This window comes from Chlorocebus sabaeus, chromosome 16 (assembly GCF_047675955.1).
Source record: "Chlorocebus sabaeus isolate Y175 chromosome 16, mChlSab1.0.hap1, whole genome shotgun sequence".
NCBI lineage: Eukaryota > Metazoa > Chordata > Mammalia > Primates > Cercopithecidae > Chlorocebus > Chlorocebus sabaeus.
Window position 1 is genome coordinate 38,872,443 of NC_132919.1, and position 22,634 is coordinate 38,895,076.

At 42.0% G+C, this 22,634-nt stretch overlaps 1 protein-coding gene across 3 annotated transcripts in view; it reads right to left on the reverse strand.

Moving 5' to 3' along the window:
• Window positions 1-812, reverse strand: part of DHX40 (DEAH-box helicase 40) — a 45,438-nt gene extending 44,626 nt beyond the window's left edge. The window contains exon 1 of one of the 3 annotated variants that reach the window (XM_037993002.2): window positions 630-812. In XM_037993002.2, coding sequence (XP_037848930.1) covers window positions 630-741 — 112 coding nt within the window. In that variant the 5' untranslated portion in view covers window positions 742-812. Of the gene's footprint in view, window positions 1-612 lie in introns of all 3 variants that reach the window. The other 2 variants (XM_037993005.2, XM_037993004.2) reach the window with 2 other exon arrangements.
• Window positions 813-22,634: the final 21,822 nt, after the last annotated feature.

Genomic DNA, 22,634 nt, shown 5'->3' on the forward strand with positions numbered 1-22,634 from the left:
CAACTTGAGCATTTGTTCACGCGTAACTCAAAGTACTTTTCAAAGCAAGTATAGCTCAAGGCAACGTATACACATGTATACTTACACAGAAGCACAAAACCCAATTTTATTTAACAATAGACCAAAAACTGGAACACAGCAGAAAATTCTCAGCTGGATTAGAAGCCACCTGTGTTTGCTTCTGATTCATGGTTCAAGTTAGGTCCCTGTTCAGAGTGACTGATATCCCAGAAGGCCAAGTGGTGGGTAACCATGGAAACTGGCTCCTGGAAACTGGCTCCCTTCATACCGTACCCAAAGGCAGGCTGGCGGCCCGACGAAGGAGGGGGGAGGATGAATGGGTAGAGAACAAAGGGTTTGTGAGCCTGTTTAAGAACAGAATGCATTTCGGGCGTTGGGGTTCACTTTTTCGCCCCCCAGTAAGGTTTTCGCCCAACTTGGATATGGGACCGCCCCCCTCTAAGGCAAAGTGCTCACTGGACGCAAAGTTCGCCTCGGGCTTGGAAAGCCAGGAGAACGCCACGGCTTCCTCACTACTCCTCTCAGCCGGCCAAAGGCGTACTTTCATCCCCCCCAAAACCCCCACGCCGTAACTCCCGCTGGCTTCCGTACCGTCCCGCGGACCGCACCTCTATCGGCGATACAAACAGCCGGGGGCCGCTCTTCCTGGAGGTCTCTTGACCGCTCACCCTCCTCCTGCCGCCTTGGCGCCCTGCCCGCGACTGCGGGAAACCGGGACATAGACCTGGCCCCGAGTGGAGGCGAGCACGTCCACCGATCTGAGGAGATGGGAGGGGAAAGGCGAGGACGCTCACTGATGACGTAGAGGTGTTTACTTCCGCGCGTGCGACTTGTAGCAAAGGGAGGGGGAGCTGCTCGATGACGTGGCACGGGGCGGCCGGGCCGCGAGCCAAGGCTCCACCCCCCAGGGATTTCCCGCCAACTGCCACGTGCGCTTCGCCTTGGGCGGCTGAGGCATACCTGAGGGCCCGAACACCCCCGCTTGTTTCGCCTCTGCGGCGCCAAAGGTCGCGACCACACCTCTTTTCAACGCCACAGTGGTCTCTGCAGGCTATTCTGTCTTCGCACACCTGACACGATGTGACCCTCTGCCTGGAGCTGGAACCATGGTGCTGCGTTTGGCAACTCATTCTTACTTCAACTTTCCTGATCTGGTATGACCTGTCCAAGGCACACAGCTACTGAGCTGTGGAGCCGAGCTTTTAGTTATGTTATTATAAAAACTTAGGTTGCCGAGGCTGTTCATTTCCCTCACAGGACCCTGAATTTAATTTATTTGCATGTTTCCTCTTCTGCCCAGCTAGATTGTAAAGCCCCCCAAAAGAGCCGGAGTATGTAAACACCACTACATCCAGAGTCCCAGTGATTCAAGGTGGGCTGTCAATATTTGTTGACTTTGCTGAAATGGAAGAATGAATAATTGACTTCCTTAGGAATTCAGCTCATTTTTGATAGAGGTGCATTCCTTGGAAACCACAGTAGCTGAAAAGTTCAACAGATACACAACATCTGAGGCAGGGCAACTTTTTCAGAAAAGGTACTTTGGGGACAGGTCTTTCTGTTCTAGAGCCTGCCAATTTTTAAATTATTGTCAACTGTAACAAAATCAATGCAATGTGAACAAGATTGTTTCTTGGACTCCTGAATTGTTCCTGCTGTGAGAATTAACCAACACTTACTACCAAAGAAAACAACTCAAAACTGTCACTTCACCATCACCTAAAGACCCCACTGTCTGACCAGGCTTCAAAAGATGTGCCATAAGGCTGTTGGACCCCCAGATTTTTCTGTGCTCATTTGAAGTGAAGTCACGGCCGTGCATGGTGGCTCATGTCTGTGAGGGGTTGAGCACCTTGGGAGGCTGGGACAGGTGAATCACTTGAGATCAGGAGTTCGAGACCAGCCTGGCCAATATGGTGAAACCCAATCTCTATTAAAAATACAAAAAAAAAAAAAAAAAAATTAGCCCAGTGTGGTAAGATGTGCCTGTAATCCAAGCTACTTGGGAGGCTGAGGCAGGAGAATCACTTGAACCTAGGGGTAGGGGTTGCAGTGAGCCAAGATCATGCCACTGCACTCCAGCCTGGGCAACAGAGTGAGATTCCGTCTCAAAAAATAAAGTAAAATAAAGTGAACTCATACCAACTGTTCTTTTTTTTTTTTTTTTTTTTTTTGAGATGGAGTCTGGCTCTGTCGCCCAGGCTGGGGTGCAGTGGCCAGATCTCAGCTCACTGCAAGCTCCGCCTCCTGCGTTTACGCCATTGTCCTGCCTCAGCCTCCGGAGTAGCTGGGACTACAGGCGCCCGCCACCTCGCCCGGCTAGTTTTTTGTATTTTTTAGTAGAGACGGGGTTTCACCGTGTTAGCCAGGATGGTCTCGATCTCCTGACCTAGTGATCCGCCCGTCTCGGCCTCCCAAAGTGCTGGGATTACAGGCTTGAGCCACTGCGCCCGGCCCCAACTGTTCTTAAATGGGACTGATCAACACTACTTAAAATGCAAGCTCATCAGATTTTGAATGATACCAAATAAGTTGGAACTTTGTGACAACTTTATATCTCAAAACCTGGGTATGAGAGGAAACAATCTGGCAAATAGGAGAATATTCCAGGTTTCTCTCTTTCATTAGGAGCATCTCCCAGCCTTCTGGATCATGTTAGGAATTCAAAATACAGAAACAGAATTCAAAATATAGAAACAGAAACCAAAACGGCAAAAATACATTTGTAGTACAGGCAAGGTATTGGTAATCTCAGTATTTTGGTATAGGGCATCTCTATCAGTGATATAATAAAGTCACTTTCTAAAAATCATCATTCCAGACCAATGATGATTACCACTTAGCTCATAGTAGTCAGATCTTTCCGATACAGTTGACCGTGGAACAATACAGGTTTGAACTTCACAGGTCCACTTGTAGGCAGATTTTCTTCTGCACCTGCTAAGCTGGAGATAGCAAGATCAACCCTTTGTCTTCCTCCTCCTTCTCTTCAGCCTACTGAACAGGATGGAAACCTTTATGATGATCCCCTTACACTTAACGGATAGTAAATATATTTTCTCTTCCTTATGATTTTCTTAATATTTTATTTTATCTAGCTTGTTTTATTTTAAGAATACAATATATAATACATATACAAAATATGTATTAATTGTTTATGTTATCTGTAAGGCTTCCAGGCAATAGTTGGTATTAATAGTTAAGCTCTGGGGAATTGAGTAATACACAGATTTTGGCCCAATGCAGTGGTTCACACCTGTAATCCTAGCACTTTGGGAGGCCAAGGCGGGCAGATTGCCTGAGTTCAGGAATTCAAGATCAGCCTGAGCAACATAGCGAAACCCCATCTCTCCTAAAAATACAAAAAAAATTAGCCAGGTGTGGTGGTGTGTGCCTGTAGTCCCAGCTACTTGGGAGGCTGAGGCAGAAGAACCACTTGAACCTGGGAGATGGAAGTTGGGGTGAGCCGAGATCGCGCCACTGCACTCCAGCCTGGGTGACAGCGAGACTCTGTCTCCAAAAAAAAAAAAAAGTTATATGCAGATTTTGACAGTGCAAAGGGTTCGTGCCCCTACCCCCACCTTGTTCAGGTTTCAACTGTAAATTATTTCCTTTATTTTTCACAAAAATTCACAGAATTAGGTTATTACTATCCCTAATTTTTGTGTTAGAAACTTGCCTGTGGTGACAAACCAACTAAGAGGGCCAAGATTCAAAGTCACACTAATAACCACTAAACTGCATTGGGAGATGGAACTATTTAGATCTTGGTGCCAAAATAATGTATCTTCTTCCAATGTTTGTAACTCTGATAGAACTGACCCCATTCTTGTATGAGAACCACCTACTGAGAGTATACAATATAAAACCTGCAAGCCAAAAATGAAGAAAAATAAAAGCAAAAAATTCAAGTGATGTTTAACATTGTTCATTTTATAACCAAGGACATTTAAAGCATGTTACCATTAATAACCATGTGCTTGGGGCTATTCTAAATTAGAAGACCAACAATTATTTCCTACTCAGTGAGTTTACAAATTACAATGACAAACAAAACTCAAGTACAGAGTAAAAATAGAAAATACATGGGTTGAATCTGGGAAGAAAGGTCAGTGTCCCCAACGACATTGAATCTATTTCTTTTCTTTGGGTTACATTAAAAACCTGAGGCCAGGCCTGTTATCCCAGGACTTTGGGAGACTGAGGTGGCCAGATCACCTGAGGTCGGGAGTTTGAGACCAGCCTGGCCAATATGGTGAAACCCCATCTCTACTAAAAATACAAAAAAATTAGCCTAGGATGGTAACAGCCACCTGTAATCCCAGCTACTCAGGAGGCTGACGGAGGAGAATCACTTGAACCCAGGAGGTGGAGGTTGCAGTGAGCCAAGATCTCACCACTGCACTCCAGCCTGGACAACAGAGTAAGACTCTGTCTCAGAAAACAAACAAACAAACAAAAAAGACACCTGAAAGAACTGGTATTTAAAGAAGTGTGAGAAGTCTGAATTGCCCCCTGCTGCTATTGCTTCATAAGCAGTCTTTCAAAATATTCTACAATCCAAGCAACCTGTTTCAGAGCATGCAAAAGAGACAGGAAAGAGGCTCAATATTAAAGATTTACAAAAATGGAAGAAAATGTTTAAATCATCTTCAGGAAAGAAAGTATAGGACCACTGTTGTGATGGTTAAAAGGAGTAAGTAAAACCCACACAAGAAAGGAAAATTATCAAAAATATTATTACAATCACAACCAGAAAGTTTAAAATGCTAGAAAAATGGTGATATGTACAAACCTAATTAATAACAGAACCTAATTGTTCACAGGAGTGAGCAATGGTATCAAACTACATGGATTTCTTAAGAACTTGTTAAGTGGACCAAAACAAGACTTGTCTTGGTAAAGAGAAGCAGACAGAAGCCAGATTGTGAGTAAATGAGAATTTGAGAGTAAACTAAAAATGTACCTAATACACTTGGGGATGGCTGGTTAGAATCAACTAGGGTAAATGAAAGGGAGAGAAAAGAATAGCTGGAAAAAGATGCTGCTACTACTGCATATGTGATGATTAAGAAAAGACTTGGTCAATGAAAGTATTGGGGTATAAGGAGAAGATGTGTTCAGGAGAGTTGAAACAGAGATACTGATGAGGGAGAAATACCAAGTTCACATTTTGAGGAAGGATATAGGACTGGAGGAGACAGAACAAACTTTTAGTCCAGATAGGTATTATAAACTTGCATTTGTGGTGGATTTTTATCCCAAATGTGAATCTGATTGTTTTTCTGTATTTTCCTCCCCTTTTTCTATCTCACTGGTAACCCATAGGCCTATCTTCCTCTTCAGCCCTCAACAAAGCAGAAACAAAAATCCAAAGACTCTTGACCTGAGGTCCCAAACCAGAGCCTTCTGTGCATGCTCAAATTACTGATTACTTCCTATCTCCAATGGATAAGACTGGGCCTAGGCAGAGGGCAGAGAGTGGGAAGGATATGACAAAGGAAGGACTGACAGAAGAGATAAACAGCCCTCCTAGGGGGCAGGAGAAAGATCATCTTTTGTTAGAAAGTTCTAATGGGGCCAGGTGTGGTGGTTCATGCCTGTAATCCCAACACATTGGGAGGCCAAGGCAGGTGGATTGCTTGAGACCAGGAGTTTGAGACCAGCCTGCGCAACATAGTGAGACCCCATCTCAAGACTCATCTCTACAAAAAATACAAAAATTAGCCAGGCTTGGAGGTGCATGCCAGTATTCCCAGCTACTTGGGAGGCTGAGGCAGGAGGATCACTTGAGCCCAGTAGGACAAGACTGCAGTGAACCGTGATGGTGCCATTGCACACCAGCCTGCGTGACAGAGTGAGACCCTGTTTCAGAAAAAAAGAAAAGAAAGAAAAAAGAAAGAAAGAAAAGTTCTAATGGAAGGAATTCAAGAAGATAAACCATTCTCAAGTGTGGACCATTCCCTTCCCAATTAAAAATAAATCAGAAACAAACATCTATGACCAGTTTTTCATCTAGTAGTCCTGGATACATGTAGACCTTGAAAGAGAGGGAGGGGAACTTCATTCTAGAGAGAAAGTAAACATGAAAGAAAACCTCACGCCCTAAACTAGGTGGAACTAGACAAAAAATTTGGGAATTTTTCTGAGTCATATAGTGGTGGACTACATACCACAGTTACATATTTTATTAACAAGCTTATAGTATATTAGCAACTTGGGAGTTTGGAGGAAAATAATTAGATGGTATGGCCATATCATAAAACAGAGAAATATCTAACTTTCAGTCCAAAAGTAAAAAATATCAGCCAGGTGTGATAGCTCACACCTGTAACCCCAGCCCTTTAGGAGGCCAAGACAGGCAGATCGCCTGAGGTCAGGAGTTCAAGACCAGCCTGGCCAACATGGTGAAACCCCATCTCTACAAAAAAATATAAAAGTTAGCCGGCCATGGTGGTACTCGCCAGCGATCCCAGCTTACACAGGAGGCTGAGGCACAAAAATCGCTTGCACCCAGGAGGCAGAGGTTGCAGTGAGCCGAGATTGTGCCACTGCACTCCAGCCTGGGCGACAGAGTGAGACTGTCTCAAAAAAAAAAAAAAAAGTAAAAGATATAATCACACTTTCTTCTCTTTAAGTGTCTAGATATTAAGATTTGAGTAGTTATCACAGAGCCAGTCACCAAATAGTCATTAAATCATTCATCAACAATATTGTTTGAGAGCTTAATAGAGATTGAGACACTGCTAGTTGTCAATGAAAATTGCGCATATAATCTTTAATACATGTGTAGAATTCCCATTAATTTACTAGTAAAATGGGGCCTCTTCCAAATGAAAGCTCAATGTTTACTCTAGCTTCCTATTTATTAATTCATGTGTTCATTCAGTATATATTATAATGCACAATTCCTTTTTTTTTTTTTTTTTTGAGATAAAGTCTCACTCTTGTCACCTAGGCTGGAGTGCAATGGTGCGATCTCAGCTCCCTGCAACCTGTGCCTCCCAGGTTCAGGCAATTCTCCTGCCTCAACCTCCTGAGTAGCAGGGATTACAGGCGCCTGCTACCATGCCCGGCTAATTTTTGTATTTTTAGTAGAGACGGGGTTTCACCATGTTGGCCGTGCTGGTCTCGAACTCCTGACCTCAGGTGATCCAACCACCTCGGCCTCCCAAAGTGCTGCGATTACAGGCATGAGCCACCGCGCCCAGCTAAAATGCGCAATTCTTATATGCACCCTTTTTAGTAGCCACGCAGAGGCATAAAATATGTGTAGGACATAGTTATTACCTTCAATGACATTACACGTAATCAAGGAGATAACATATTTAGAGGAGGAAAAACTGGCTAGAGTGATCAGTGAAGCCTTCTAGGAGTTAGTGACATTTGAACTGAGCTTTGAAAGTTGGGAAGATTCCAGTAAATGCTAGGGAAAGATTCTAGATAGAGTGCATTTGACAAAGGCACAACAGAGCGATCAAGATATTATTAATTATGGATTATTGAGAAAGATGCAGTATTAGTGTTCTGACTATGGTCTCTGTAAATCTTTCAATGGCCTGAAGGTGGCAAACTGGGTTTATTTGAGAAATTTCAGCATCAACATTATTTAAAAGAAAAATGAAACAGTACTATTTATCTGAAAAAAATCTTTCATTGACATTTAACTCATAAAATCAAAAAGTGAAACCAATTGAAACATAAATAAACATTTATTGCTTATCTTTAGTAGGACTTACCTTAAGGCACACAGATTTTGTATTGCAAATGCTTTCCATTTTATATTTATTTATTTATTTATTTATTTATTTTTTGAAATGGAGTCTTACTGTGTCACCCAGGCTGGAGTGCAGTGGTGAGATCTCAGCTCACTGCAACCTCCACCTCCCAGGTTCAAGCGATTCTCCTGCCTCAGCCTCCCGAGTAACTGGGACTACAGGCACACGCCACCACGCCCGGCTGATTTTTGTATTTTTTGTAGACACAGGGTTTTGCCATATTGGCCAGGCTGGTCTGGAACTCTTGACCTCAAGTGATCCATCTGCCTCAGCCTCCCAAAGTGCTGGGATTACAGGTGTGAGCCACCACACCTGGCCTCATTTTTATATCTTAATTTTTATTATCCTTATTGATTTCTCAGTTATGATATAATTTTTTCATAGCAGAAAAAAAGGAACTTATATATTTAAATATTGTAAGAGTTAAAGAAAGAGGAAGGAAACATGAAAAGCTGCTCAACAGTCAAAGACAGGTTTATTTTAGAGAATATACCTGAGAGGGGTTTTTGGCCGATTTCAGTCAGGGGCACTCTCTTACAGACTAAGAGTATTTAAGAGTTCAGGGCTAGAGAACTTATCACAAGCTTGGAATGTTTCTGTGTGGGGGAGAAGTTTATTGCGGGGTTGGAATGTCTCTGGTTGGATGGAAGGTTATCTTGGGGCTGACATCTCTCCAGTCAGGGAGGGGTTAATCTTATGGTTGGAATGTTTCTGGTCAGAGATGTCATTTGTGGTTTATGGTCATGCTGACCTTAGCCATCAGGCTGATGCCTTTTGGATTTGGGCGGTTTTGGATCAAGGGGAACTTTAGAATGGCAGTGCTTGTCCAAGATGGCGATATTCCTGCTCTGTCAAGTATTACCATTAAAATCTGAGGAAAGACCAGCAGCGGTGGTTGGTGCCTATAATCCCAGCACCACTTTGGGAGGCTGAGGCAGATAGATCATCTGAGGTCAGGTGTTCCAAACCAGCCTGACCAATATGGTGAAACCCCATCTTTACTAAAGAAATACAAAAATTAGGCCGGGCGCGGTGGCTCAAGCCTGTAATCCCAGCTTTGGGATCCCACTTTGGGAGGCCGAGACGGGCGGATCACAAGGTCAGAAGATCGAGACCATCCTGGCTAACACGGTGAAACCCCGTCTCTACTAAAAAATACAAAAAACTAGCCGGGCGAGGTGGCGGGCGCCTGTAGTCCCAGCTACTCAGGAGGCTAAGGCAGGAGAATGGCGTGAACCCGGGAGGCGGAGCTTGCAGTGAGCTGAGATCCGGCCACTGCACTCCAGCCTGGGTGACAGGGCGAGACTCCGTCTCAAAAAAAAAAAAAGAAAGAAATACAAAAATTAGCTGGGCATGGTGGCGGGCACCTGTAATCCCAGCTACTGGGGAGGCTGAAGCGTGAGAATCCCTTGAACCCCAGAGGCGGAGGTTGCAATGCCCCCAGATCTCAGCACTGCACTCCAGCCGGGCGACAGTGCGAGACTCCATTAAAAAAAAAAAAAAAAAAAAAAATCTGTAAAAAGCATTGTGAGAAGGCTTTTTGGGGGGCGGTCAGATTTATCGGGGCATAATTTCCAAATGTTATAGTTTTAGTTATAGTTTTGTTACCCACACAATGAGTAGGTTTGATCACTTAGCCAGTGATAGTCCAATACCACAACCAAGGAAGATTTAACAAGGGGATTTTATGACTTAAAACAAGTAAGGAGGCTATCGGGGATAATTCCCCAAAGCAGTGTCTCCCTAAACCAAGGTGACAAAAAGGCTTTTCTTAGGCAGGTTAGCTGAGTCATCATATGTAGAGGTGTCCAGGCAGCTCAGGCCCAGTCTGAGATCAGGCTTCTACATACAAATGGAGAATAGCTCCTTCCTGGGTGGATTTTTAGTATGCTAACGAGGAGAATTCTCCAAAGTTCATCTCCAACTCAGGCATCTCTGGATCAAACTGGTTTTTGTTTTGCTGTGGCTGGACTTCTTCCTTGAACTTTTATTTATTTATTTATTTATTTTTTGGAGACAGAATCTCTGTCGCCCAGTCTGGAGTGCAGCGGCACAATCTCAGCTCCCAGGTTCAAGCGATTCTCCTGCCTCAGTCTCCTGCGTGGCTGGGATTACAAGTGCGCGCTACCATGCCCAGCTAATTTTTGTATTTTTAGTAAGACAGAGTTTCACCATGTTGGCCAGGATGGGCTGGATCTCGTGACTTTGTGATCCGCCCCCCTCGGCATCCCAAAGTGCTGGGATTACAGGCATGAGCCACAGTACCCGGCCCCTTGAACTTTCTTGAAACAACAAAACCTTCAGCAGTTACAACTGGATGCTTTTTCTTTTTCTTTTTTTCCCTTTTTATTTATTTATTTATTTTTTTTGAGACAGAGTCTTGCTCTGTTGCCCAGGCTGGAGTGCAGAGGCGTGATCTCGGCTCACTGCAAGCTCCGCCTCCCGGGTTCACGCCATTCTCCCGCCTTAGCCTCCCCAGTAGCTGGGACTACACGCGCCCGCCGCCACGCCCAGCTAATTTTTTGTATTTTTGGTAAAGATGGGGTTTCACAGTGTTAGCCAGGATGGTCTCAATCTCCTGATCTTGTGATCCGCCGCCTCGGCCTCCCAAAGTGCTGGGATTACAGGTATGAGCCACCGCGCCCGGCATAACTGGGTGCTTTTTCACAATATGTTCTGGAAAAGGAAAACCCTGGAACTCTGGGTTACAGTTTTTTGAGTTTTATCAGTTTTGACAAGTGCATATGGTTGTGTAACCACAACTATAAATATAAGATAAAAAATGGTTTCATAACTTTAACAAATTCCCTTGTACCCCTTTATGGTCACCCCTTCCTTTACCTCCAGGTCCTCAAAACCACTGATTTGTTTTCTGTCTGCATAGTTTAGCATGTCCTGAAATGTCATATGAATGAAATTGTGTAGCATGTACTCCTTCTTTGGTCTGCCTTCTTTTATCTCCAGCAATATTGCTTTGAGATTCATCCATGTTGTAATGTATATCAATAGTTGAATCCTTTTTATTATTAAGTGATATTCCATTGTATGGATGTACCACAATTTACTTATTAATTCAGTAGTTGAGAGACATTTATGTTGTTTCCAGTTTTGGGTGATGACATGTACATTCACTATAAACATTCATATATAGGTTTTTGAGTGACAAAGTTTTCATTTCTCTTGGGTAAATACAGAGGAGTGGAATTGCTGGGTCAAATGATAAATATATGTTTATAAGATTGCAAACTGTGTTTCCAAAGTGGCTGGACCGTTTTGCACTTCTGTCAGTCATGTATGAAAATTCCAGTTGCTCTGCATCCTTGCTAGGACTTGATATTGTCAGTGTTTGTTCATTTGTTTGAGCCATTCTAATAGGAAATAATGGTGTTGTTAAAAGTATTTAGACAGGCATGAGCAGGGCAGGAGAGGGCTCTCCCCCTCCAACAGGAATGTCAGGAAATGGTTCGACAATTATCATATTGCCTCTCTAAAAGTGACAAATTGGCAGCAGTGACATATTGGCATAATTAGATGGCATGGCCATATCATAAAACTTAGAGAAATACCTAACTATCAGTCCAAAAGTAAAAGATATCATCATGTCATCATCACAATTTCTTCTCGTTCTTTCTGAGTGTCCAGATATTAAGATTTGAGTAATGATCACAGAGCCAGTTACCAGTCATTAAATCATTCATCGTCAATATTGTTGATGAGAGGCTGATAAATTGCCAGGGAAAAGCCATTTCCTGATGGTTTACACCTGTCGCTCTAAAATGTTAGTTGAATGTAGACACCAGGGAGAGGCAACTTCCTTGGAATGCCCTTTAAGAAACAAAATGATGGAGTATGACCTTCCCAGGCAGTCCACCGGAAAAGGAAAGAAAGCCTTAGATGAGCATGCCTACAACTTCCTAAACACACTGTGCGTGCTCACCTCCCAAACACATAGAGGGCATTGCGCCTGTGGGCAGCCCACCCTAAGGGAAATATCGTGGGAAAGGGGTACTAGACATCAGAAGTGGGCCAGTCTATAAAGTTCTAGGATCGGCTGGGCACGGTGGCTCATGCCTGTAATCCCAGCACTTTGGGAGGCTGAGGCAGGCAGAACACGAGGTCAAAAGATCAAGACCATCCTGGCCAACACAGTGAAACCCCGTCTCTACTAAAAATACAAAAATTAGCTGGGCGTGGTGGCTCACACCTGTAGTCCCAGCTACTTGGGAGGCGGAGGCAGGAGAATCGCTTGAACTCAGGAGGCGGAGATTGCAGTAAGCCGAGATCGCGCCACTGCACTCCAGCCTGGTGACACAACAAGACTCTATCTCAAAAATAAAATAAAATAAAATAAAATAAAATAAAATAAAATAAAATAAAATAAAATAGTTCTAGGATCAAGGTTAAATGTCGCACTTGACTGTCTTGGTGCCCGTTTGGGTCTCTTCCGCATGTACTTTTCTTTCTTTCCTGCTCTAAAACTTTTTAATAAACTTCCACTCCTGTTCTGAAACTTGCCTCGGTCTCTTTTACTGCCTTATGCCCCTCAGTCAAATTCTTTGTTCTAGGAGGCGAGAATTGAGGTTGCCGCAGACCCATAGGGATTCGCCACCAGTAACTTGGACTTTCTTCCACTGTTAATGGTATATTATTACAGCTTTAATTTGCATATCTCTATGACAATATCAAACATATTTCTACAAAAGGTGTTGATTTGTAGTCTGAACAACTTTTTTGTAAAGTGTCTGTTCAAAACTTTTGCCTGCTTGTACGTGTGTGGGAAGCGTTGCCTATTATCTTACTGAATTTTGAGAATTCTTTATGCACTTTGAATACAAGTTCTTTGTCGGAAATATGCTTTGCAAATACTTTGGCCTAGTCTATGTCTTGTCTTTTAATCTTCTTAATTGTGTCTTTCAAAGAGTTCTCAATTTTGATAAAGTTCAATTTATCAATTTTTTTTCCTTTTATATATTGTGCTCTTGGTGTGGTATGTAAGAAATCTTTGCCTAATCCAAAGATGTTTTCATATATTTTCTTATTTATTCCTTTATTTCTTTTTCTTTTTCTTTTTTTTTTGAGACAGGATTTCTCTCTGTCTTCCAGGCTGGAATGCAGTGGCACGATCACACCTCACTGAAGCCTCGAACTTCTGGGCTCAGTGAACCTCCCACTTCAGCTTCCTGAGTAACTGGAACTATAAGCATGTGCCACCATGCTCGGCTAATTTTTGTCCTTTTTTTGTAGAGACTGTTTGTTTTTTTGTTTTTTTGTTTTTTCATGTTGCCTAAGCTGCTCTCAAACTCCTGGGCTCGATCGATCCTCCCATCTCAGCCTCGAAGTGCTGAGATTACAGGTATTAGTCATTGCACCTAGCCAATGTTTTCTTCAAGTATTTTTATAGTTATACAACTTTACGTTGAGATTTGCAATCCATTTTTAGTTGAGTTGATGTTTTTACATGGTACAAAGTATGGTTCAAGGTATACACACACACACACGCACACATATATATACACACACAATTATTTTAGAACCATTTTTTTCCATAGGTGAAAATTTCAACCAAGGAAGGGACTTACACTCTTTTTTTTTTTTTTTTTTTTTTTTTTTTTTTTAGACATAGTCTTGCTCTGTCGCCCAGGTTGGAGTGCAGTGGCGCGATCTCTGCTCACTGCAAGCTCCACCTCCTGGGTTCACGCCATTCTCTTGCCTCAGCCTCCCAAGTAGCTAGGACTACAGCTGCCCGCCACCATGCCTGGCTAATTTTTTTGTATTTTTTTAGTCGAGACGGGGTTTCACTGTGTTAGCCAGGATGGTCTCCATGGCCTAACCTCGTGATCCACCCGCCTCAGCCTCCCAAAGTGTTGGGATTACAGGTGTGAGCCACCGCGCTCCGCTGGAAGGGACTTACACTCTTAAAATTTACAATTAAAATCTGAGATAGGTCTTGTCTGAGAGTTTCTTCAACTTTTTTTGGTTGGTTTTTTTTTTTTAACTTTATTTTCCAAACATTACATTGTATTTAAAAGGAACAATTTGTGTGTTGGTTCTTTTCGGGGTTTTTTTGTTTGTTTGTTTGTTTGTTTGTTTGTTTGTTTGATACAGAGTCTCACTCTATCAACCAGGCTGGAGTGCAGTGGCACGATCTCAGCTCACTGCAACCTCTGCCTCCTGGGTTTTAAGCAGTTTTTTCTGCCTCAGCCTCCCAAGTAACTGGGATTACAGGTGCCCACCACCATGCCCAGCTAATTTTTGTACTTTTTTTTTTTTCTGAGACGAAGTCTCACTCTGTCGCCCAGGCTGGAGTGCAGTGGCTGGATCTCGGCTCACTGCAAGCTCCGCCCCCTGGGTTTACGCCATTCTTCTGCCTCAGCCTCCCAAGTAGCTGGGACTACAAGGCGCCCGCCACCTCACCCGGCTAGTTTTTTGTGTATTTTTTAGTAGAGACGGGGTTTCACCGTGTTAGCCAGGATGGTCTCGCTCTCCTGACCTCGTGATCTGCCCGTCTCGGCCTCCCAAAGTGCAGGGATTACAGGCTTTAGCTACCGCACCCGGCCTAATTTTTGTACTTTTAACAGAGATGGAGTTTCTCCATATTGGCCAGGCTGGTCTTAAACTCCTGACCTCAGGTGATCTGCCTGCCTCGGCCTCCCAAAGTGCTGGGATTACAGGCGTGAGCCACTGCGCCCAGTCGTACCCTGGTTTTTATCCCTTTCATTTTATTCCATTAGAAGTATCAGGATTTTAAGACATTTTCAAATGACACTGTCTATCTCTGCACTATCTAGAATAATGCAATTTTAAACTATAGAGACTGCCATCCCCATTTGTAGAGATGAAGAAACCGAGACTTTAAGATCTTCAATGACTTGCCCAAGGTCATACAGCATAGAGCCAGAACAAAGTCCAGGGTGCAGCTTCCCAAATCTCTAGGCCATTGCTCTTTCCGCCAACTGTTTGTGGCCTTCGTATTGAATGTTTCACTAACTTGATTTCTATTTATTATAGACAATTGATTGCTTCAATAGTAGGCTTTTATCTAAAATTTCATTCTAGTACATAAAGTTCAGTAAAGCAAAATTAAACTGAATTCTTTTTTTTTTTTTTTTTTGAGACAGAGTTTCACTCTTGTTGCCCAGGCTGGAATGCAATGGCACGATCTTGGCTCACCGCAACCTCTGCCTCCCAGGTTCAAGCAATTCTCCTGCCTCAGCCTGCGTAGTAGCTGGGATTATAGGCATGTGCCACCACGCCTGGCTAATTTTGTATTTTTTTTTAGTAGAGACGGGGTTTCTCCATGTTGGTCAGGCTGGTCTCGAACTCCCGACCTCAGGTGATCCACCCGCCTCGGCCTCCCAAAGTGCTGGGATTACAGGCGCGAGCCACCGCGCCCGGCCTGAATTCTTACCAGATGTCTCTAAGGTTTACCCAATGCCACTGGATTTACAATCTCATTATAAAGTAAGCACACACACAAAAAAGGAAGCAGTCTAGACACTAGGGATTACCAAAATGCTGAAATTTTAATTCATAATTCTAAGACTTCGCACAGATGCATAATTTTTACTTTACATATTAAGTTAGCTATGTCTCTTCATTTAATTGTAAATTAGACAGAAATTTTACCTTTTTTTGCTGCATGGGACTTTCAGCAGTCTGGTGAGTTAAGTCTGGATGATCCAGTCTCATCTGATGCAACAAAAATATAGATATTCTTGATAAAATATAAGAATCTTCAGATGCCAGAAATGAAAAGGGAATGCAAATTCCCGAGAAAATGCAAAGCTATTCTGTGGGGACAGTATCCTGTGAGAAAACAGAGGATGGGATGGGAAGACCCAATAGATGTCTAAAAGGAGTTCCAGAGTGATGGAATATGTCTATTTGAATAGAAAGAAAAGCAATATTTGAGTAGATAATCGCTGAGCCCCAGACAGGAAAAAATAAAAACTACATACACCTGAACAAAATGAAACATCGACCATGCTGGAAGGAGAGAAAATCTTAAAAGCAACAGAATTAAAAAGATTTCCTATGAAGGAACAATAACACATTATCAGCAGATTTCTCAACAAAAATAAAAAAGACTACACAATGATAGGCATCTCCACATTATTAAGCGAAAATAACCAAGAAGTCTATACTCAAAACTTTCGTTCAAGAGTGAGACTGAAATCAAGATATTTTCAGACAAACACTAAAATAATATACAGTAACAAGTCATTGCTTTAAAAAAAAATTCAAATATACACTTCAAATGAAAAAATTAAACTGGCGGCCAGCCCTGCTGCACCAGGCCTGCTCCGTCTGCCTCTTGAAAAAAAAAAAGAAAGAAAGAAATTAAACTCGGGAGAAAGGACCTGGTGTAAGTACTAATTTTAAACAGAAAAGTTAGTAAAAATACTGGTAAATCTATACTGACTGTTAAAAAGCAATAATAGACTGGACACAACGGCTCATGCCTATAATCCCAACACTTTTGGAGGCCAAGGCAGGAGGATTGCTTGAGGCCAGGAGTTAGAGACCAGTCTGGGCAACATAGCAAGATTCAGCTCTACAAAAAAAATATTTTTAATTAGTGCCATGTGGTGGTACATGCCTGTGGTCCCAGCTACTCAGGAGGCTGAGGTGAGAGGACTGCTCAAGCCCAGGAAGTCAAGGTTGCAGTGAGCTGTGTTTATGCCACCACACTCCAGTGTGGGTGACAGAGAGAGACCCTGTGTCAAAATAAAATAAAATAAAAGCAATAATAATAAATACTGAGGCCGGGCATGGTGGCTCACATCTGTCATCCCAGCACTTTGGGAGGCCGAGGCGGGCAGATCACTTGAGGTCAGGAGGTCGAGACCAGCCTGGCCAACATGGTGAAACCCTGTACTACTAAAAATACAAAAATTAGCCAGGCATGGTGGCATGTACCTGTAATCCCAGCTACTCAGGAGGCTGAGGCAGGAGAATTGTTTGAGTCCGGGAGGCAGAGTTTGCAGAGGCAGAGGTTGTAGTGAGTCGAGATTGCACCACTGCACTCCAGCCTGAGCAACATGAGTGAGACTTCATCTCAAAAATAAATAAATAAAAAATAGGCCGGGCGCGGTGGCTCAAGCCTGTAATCCCAGCACTTTGGGAGGCTGAGACGGGCGGATCACGAGGTCAGGAGATCGAGACCATCCTGGCCAACACCGTGAAACCCCATCTCTACTAAAAAATACAAAACACTAGCCGGGCGAGGTGGCGGGCGCCTGTAGTCCCAGCTACTCGGAAGGCTGAGGCAGGAGAATGGCGTGAACCCGGGAGGCGGAGCTTGCAGTGAGCCGAGATCTGACCACTGCACTCCAGCCTGGGTGACAGAGCAAGACTCTGTCTCAAAAAAAATAAAAAATAAAAAATAAAACTAAAATTAAAATAAATTAATTAATACTATAAGTTGAGAGAGTTTTTGAAAAGGTGAAACCAAATTACTATAATAACAGGAAGAATGGGCGGAATAAAGTTTCTCAGATTGTATGTTGTTCAAAAGAGGCTGACAATATCTTAGACCAAGTTGAGCCACACATGTTATAAATTTAAGAGTAACCATTGATTGAATAAAAGAAAGTGATGTTGTTTTTATAAATAAAAAAAGCAAAAGTAAGTTCTTGTTAATTTTACCACTGTGAGGAAAATATACTTGATAACTATGAACTTCCCACCAAAGGGAAAGTATACAAGGAAAAATGGATGAAACAAACAAGAAAAATTTTAAGCTTCTATGTAATTACAATGAGGAAAAGATTGATTTCAAAATTGTGTAAGCCTGTAAGAAAATAGCAAGCTTTGTTTACTGATACTTTTTTCTATATCACATAAAACTTTATGTTATAAACCTGAAACCCCACTTTTTCTATCAGAGAAACTCCTTTATAATCCATAATAAGTAAAGGTTAATTTTTAAACACAAGTTTCAAGTCAGTAGAGGTGAAAAATAAATCAGTAACTCAATAGAAGGTAGGAAAGTATTAAAAAAAATAAAGAAAATACATAGTAAAGAACATTAAATAAAAGACAGTAGAAATAAATTACTTTTGCAACTTTACTGACAAAACAGAGAACTTATTTCTACTGTATAAATAGTTAGAGATATGTGAAGGAGTGAAGAATGTGCCATCCCCAAATATGCCAGATTGGTATAGTAATTATTTCAAGTTGAAAACAGTTGAGAAATTGTAATTTCAGAAAGGGTGAGCTGACCTGTCTCTTCCTCCACGCAGCAAGAGATACAGATTCCTCTGGGAGGGGCACCCTGTCCATACCAGGGCAAGAAAACCCTTATCACCAGAGACTTAGAATTGGAGGCTGCAGGCCAGTCACAGTGGCTCACGCCTGTAATCCCAGCACTTTGGGAGGTCCAGGCGGGCAGATTGCCTGAGGTCAGGAGTTCGAGACCAGACTGGCCAACATGGTGAAACCTCATCTCTACTAAAAATACAAAAATTAACTGCGTGTGGTGGCAGGCGCCTGTAGTCCCAGCTACTTGGAAGGCTAAGGCAGGAGAATCGCTTAAACCTTGGAGGCGGATGCTACAGTGAGCGAGATCGCACCACTGCACTCCAGCCTGGGGTGTAGAGCGAAACTCCACTTCAAAAAAAAAAAAAAAGAATTGGAGGCTGCAACGGACCTGAATAAATGTACTTGATGAAGTCAACCTTATCTTCCACCTGTTGCACATCCTCCATACATCTCCTAGTAACTCCCCTAGAAAATTTACTGCCCCTGGTCGGGTATTCTTTGTCCTGTAATTTCTTTTCAAATGTATCATTTTTTTGTCTAAAAATACAAAAGCATCTTGCTTTGGCTACTTATTCAGACTTCACGCTCTTGTGAATATCACCATGTACATGTAGAACTAATACAATTTGTATGCTTTTCCCTTGTTAATCTGCCAGGTGTCAGTTTGGTTTCTAGATCTAAAGAGGTCACTAAGAGCAAAGGGGGGGTTGATCTCTGGCTCCCCTAAACATGCACTCTGGTATAGAGACAAATTTGATCCTGAGACCCCCACATAGATGTGAGGCTCTTCCTCTCCTTGCCATTCTAGATCACAAATCCTTCTATATAACTAGACGTTGTTTTGAAGAGAAGCAGAGGGAAGCAAGAAGAAATGTGAAAGATTCTGCATTTACCCAAAAGAAAATGTGTTATTCAAAAGTGATCATTTATTTATTTACTTTATTTTTATTTATTTTTTGAGACAAGGTCTCAGTCACTCAGGCTGGAGTACAGTGGCACAGTCATAGCTCACTACAGCCTTGAACTCCTGGACTCAAGCAATCCTCCTGCCTCAGCCTCCTGAGTATCGGGGACAACAGGTGTGCACCACCACACCCAGCTAATTTTTAAATTTTTTTGTAGAAACGGGAGCTTGCTATGTTTCCCAGGCTGGTCTTGAACTCCTGGCCTCAAGCCATTTTCCTTCCTTGGTCTCCCAAAGCACTGGGATTACGTAGAGAAGTAAGCCACCACACAGGGCCAAAATAAACTATTTAAACTAAAAAAGGTTGTTGCCTGGAATTGACAAGTTTAATGTTTGGTTGGTTTTTATCCTCTCATTAGAGCGCAAGGTGGAAGCTTGCAAGGAAAAATTAGGTCCATGATAGAAATTAAAAAGTAGTATTTTCTTTGCACATTAGAATTATAATGTGGTAAATGTTTGACCCCACTATAAACATTTTTGTAGGATTATTTTTGCACATTGTGTTTTTCCTCCTGGTGTTAATATTTTTCTGCAATTTGCATGTGTCACCCCTTTTGAAATTAATTGTAGTCCCCATTGTATAGACCAAGGAGCCACCAAAGGCTTTGTCCACTCTGGAAATGGCAGGTGTAAAGCATAAAGCAAGGGGCAGAAAGGGTAAGAATAGACCCAGTTCTTTGCAATCATAAGAAAGTGTCCACCCAGCCATTCTGCCCTTTTTAATTTGTTCCTTTCCTCGGATCTAAATGCACTGACAATTAGGACCATAGAAAACCATATGCATCGTGACCACCATTACTCACTGCCCTGACCATTCCCCTGGGTAACACAGAACATTTAATAGGCCTGTCCCAGCATCTGATAACAAAGGAAAAACATATGGCAGATCACGATAATGATTTTGTGTCTTTCTGTAATGATGAAAGAAAAACCTGATCCTGCATAATAATCGCTTTGTTATTCATAGAACTTAAACGGCATTTCCTCATGAATTTTAATGTGCTATCCATTTTCTCACTACTTATCCCGACAATTCTTTGTGAGCCTTTGCAGAACATTATTCTCTTATCTCTGTCTTTCTTACAGTGATGTAATTATTCTGTCTATACTATAAGACTTTAGGATGTCTTTTTACTGCATTGGTCACACAGGGCTGGTCTAGGTTGCCATAAATAATCTGAAAAGATCAAGCTGTGAACTTAGGATTTCTGCACTTCTGTTTCCTGTACGCATGTTACTTAATTTTAAAGGGTTTACTTTTTAAAAATTATCTGGAAATCCTGTAATCATAAATTTGTGCCTTTTAAAATAAATTGTAATTAATTAGTGGCACTCATGAATCTTTTGTTTACTATTCTAAAAGTTCAGGGAGCATTTGCAATATTTTTTCTTCCTTATTCTTCTTTAGTGGGCATAATTCATATTGAAATTCAGTCCCATATTATGTGTAGACAGAGTAATCTCAAAATTATATATGACTAGACTAGATTTTTAGCTATTTAAGGACATAAACTGAGTCTTACTTATCTTTGTATTCTATGAAGTATCTATCCAGCTCAAGGATTTCTAAATAGAAGGCCCTCATAAATAGTTGCTTAGAAAGTAAAAAGTATCGTTTGCAGACAACAAATCAGTGGTTGCCAGGGGCTGAGGGTAGACGGGGAAAATTGCTTTCAAAGAGTTACAAGGGAACTTTTTACAGTGAGAGAAATATTCTACATATTGATTGTGATGCTGATTACAGTGTGCATTTGTCAAAAATTATACACTGAAAATTGGTGAATTTAATTACATGTAAATTATATTTAATTATGCATAATTATAATTAATTTATGCCTTAATAAAGCTGATTAAGGCAGAGATCTTGTGATGACATCATTATTTCCTTATAGGAAATAACTAACAACAAATGTTATTAATAAATAACTACCACTTTCTTTACATGAATGAATAACCTGGTTTCAGACCAACCTTAAAAATTCTTAATGTCTTGATTGAATGACCAACAATTTATTAAATATTACCATGTATCTGGTCCTGTACTAAATTATTTATTTGTTTATTTTATTATTTATTTTTTGAGACAGGGTCTCACTCTGTCACCCAGGCTGGAGTGCAATGGTGCCATCTCAGCTCACTGCATCCTCAACCTCCCAGGCTCAAGCATCCTCCCGCCTCAGCCTCCTAAGTAGCTGGGACTACAGGCACACATGCCCAGCTAACTTCTATATTTTTTGTAGAGATGGAGTTTCACCATATTACCCAGGCTGGTCTCAAACTCTTTGGTTCAAGTGATCTGCCCACCTTGGCCTCCCAAAGTGCTGGGATTATAGGCATGAGCCACGGCAACTGGTTCTCTTTTCTTGTGCCAATAAATGCTGTCAAGTGATTATTGTTTCTGATTTTTACAGGAATAACAATTTTACACTTAGGCTCTGAGAGGTTAGGTAAGCTTGTCTAAGTCCAGATGTTTTATTTTTTAAAAAAATCAGCTGGGCATGGTGGCTCACGCCTGTAATCCCAGCATTTTGGGAAGTCAAGGCTGGCAGATCACCTGAGGTTGGGAGTTTGAGACCAGCCTAACCAACATGGAGAAACTCCGTGTCTACTAAAAATACAAAATTAGCCAGGCATGGTGGTGCATGCCTGTAATCCCAGCTATCTGGGAGGCTGAGGCAGGAGAATTGCCTAAACCCTGGAGGCGGAGGTTGTGGTGAGCTGAGATCACGCCATTGCTCTCTAGCCTGGGCAACAAGAGTGAAACTCTGTCTCAACAACAACAACAGCAACAACAACAAAAAATCAGTGCATGCAAGAATATGGTTTCAAAGAGGCTAAACTAGCTGGATGTGGTAACTCCTGCCTATAATCCTAGCTACTCCAGAGGCTGAAGCAGAAGAATGGCTTAAGCCCAAAACTTCAAGGCTGCAGTGAGTTATGATTCTGCTACTGCACTCCAGTCTGGGTGACAGAGGGAGACCCTGTCTCTAAAAAAAAAGAATACTACAGCTACACTAAATATATATTTGTGATTAGGAATTTTGAGGAGTCAGGTGATTTTCTCCAAAACGTACCCATAGTAATAAAAATAAAAATTTTAATTCAACAAATAAGTATTTACTTTGTGACAGGACTGTACTAGATATTTCAAGGACTATCATGCTAAAAATATGTAGACTTTGCTTTCAAAGCATATACCACGTTAGTCAGGCACCATGGCACATGCCTGTAGTCCCAGCTACTTGGCAGGCTAAGGCAGAAGAATCCCTTGAGCCCAGGAGTTTGAGACCAGCCTGGGCAACATAGCAAGACTGCCTCTTAAAAAAAAATCATATGCCAAATTAAATGGATATGAGATGTGCAAATAAATAGCAATAATACCAGACAAAGTATAGGGCTAAAATAAGACTAGAAGTAATTTTGGGCAGGGTGCAGTGGCTCACACCTGTAATCCCAGCACTTTGGGAAGCAGAGGCAGGCAGATCTCTTTTTTTTTAAAGACGGAGTCTCGTTCTGTTGCCCAGGCTGGAGTGCAGTGGTGCAATCTCGGCTAACTGCAAGCTCCGCCTCCCGGGTTCATGTCATTCTCCTGCCTCAGCCTCCTG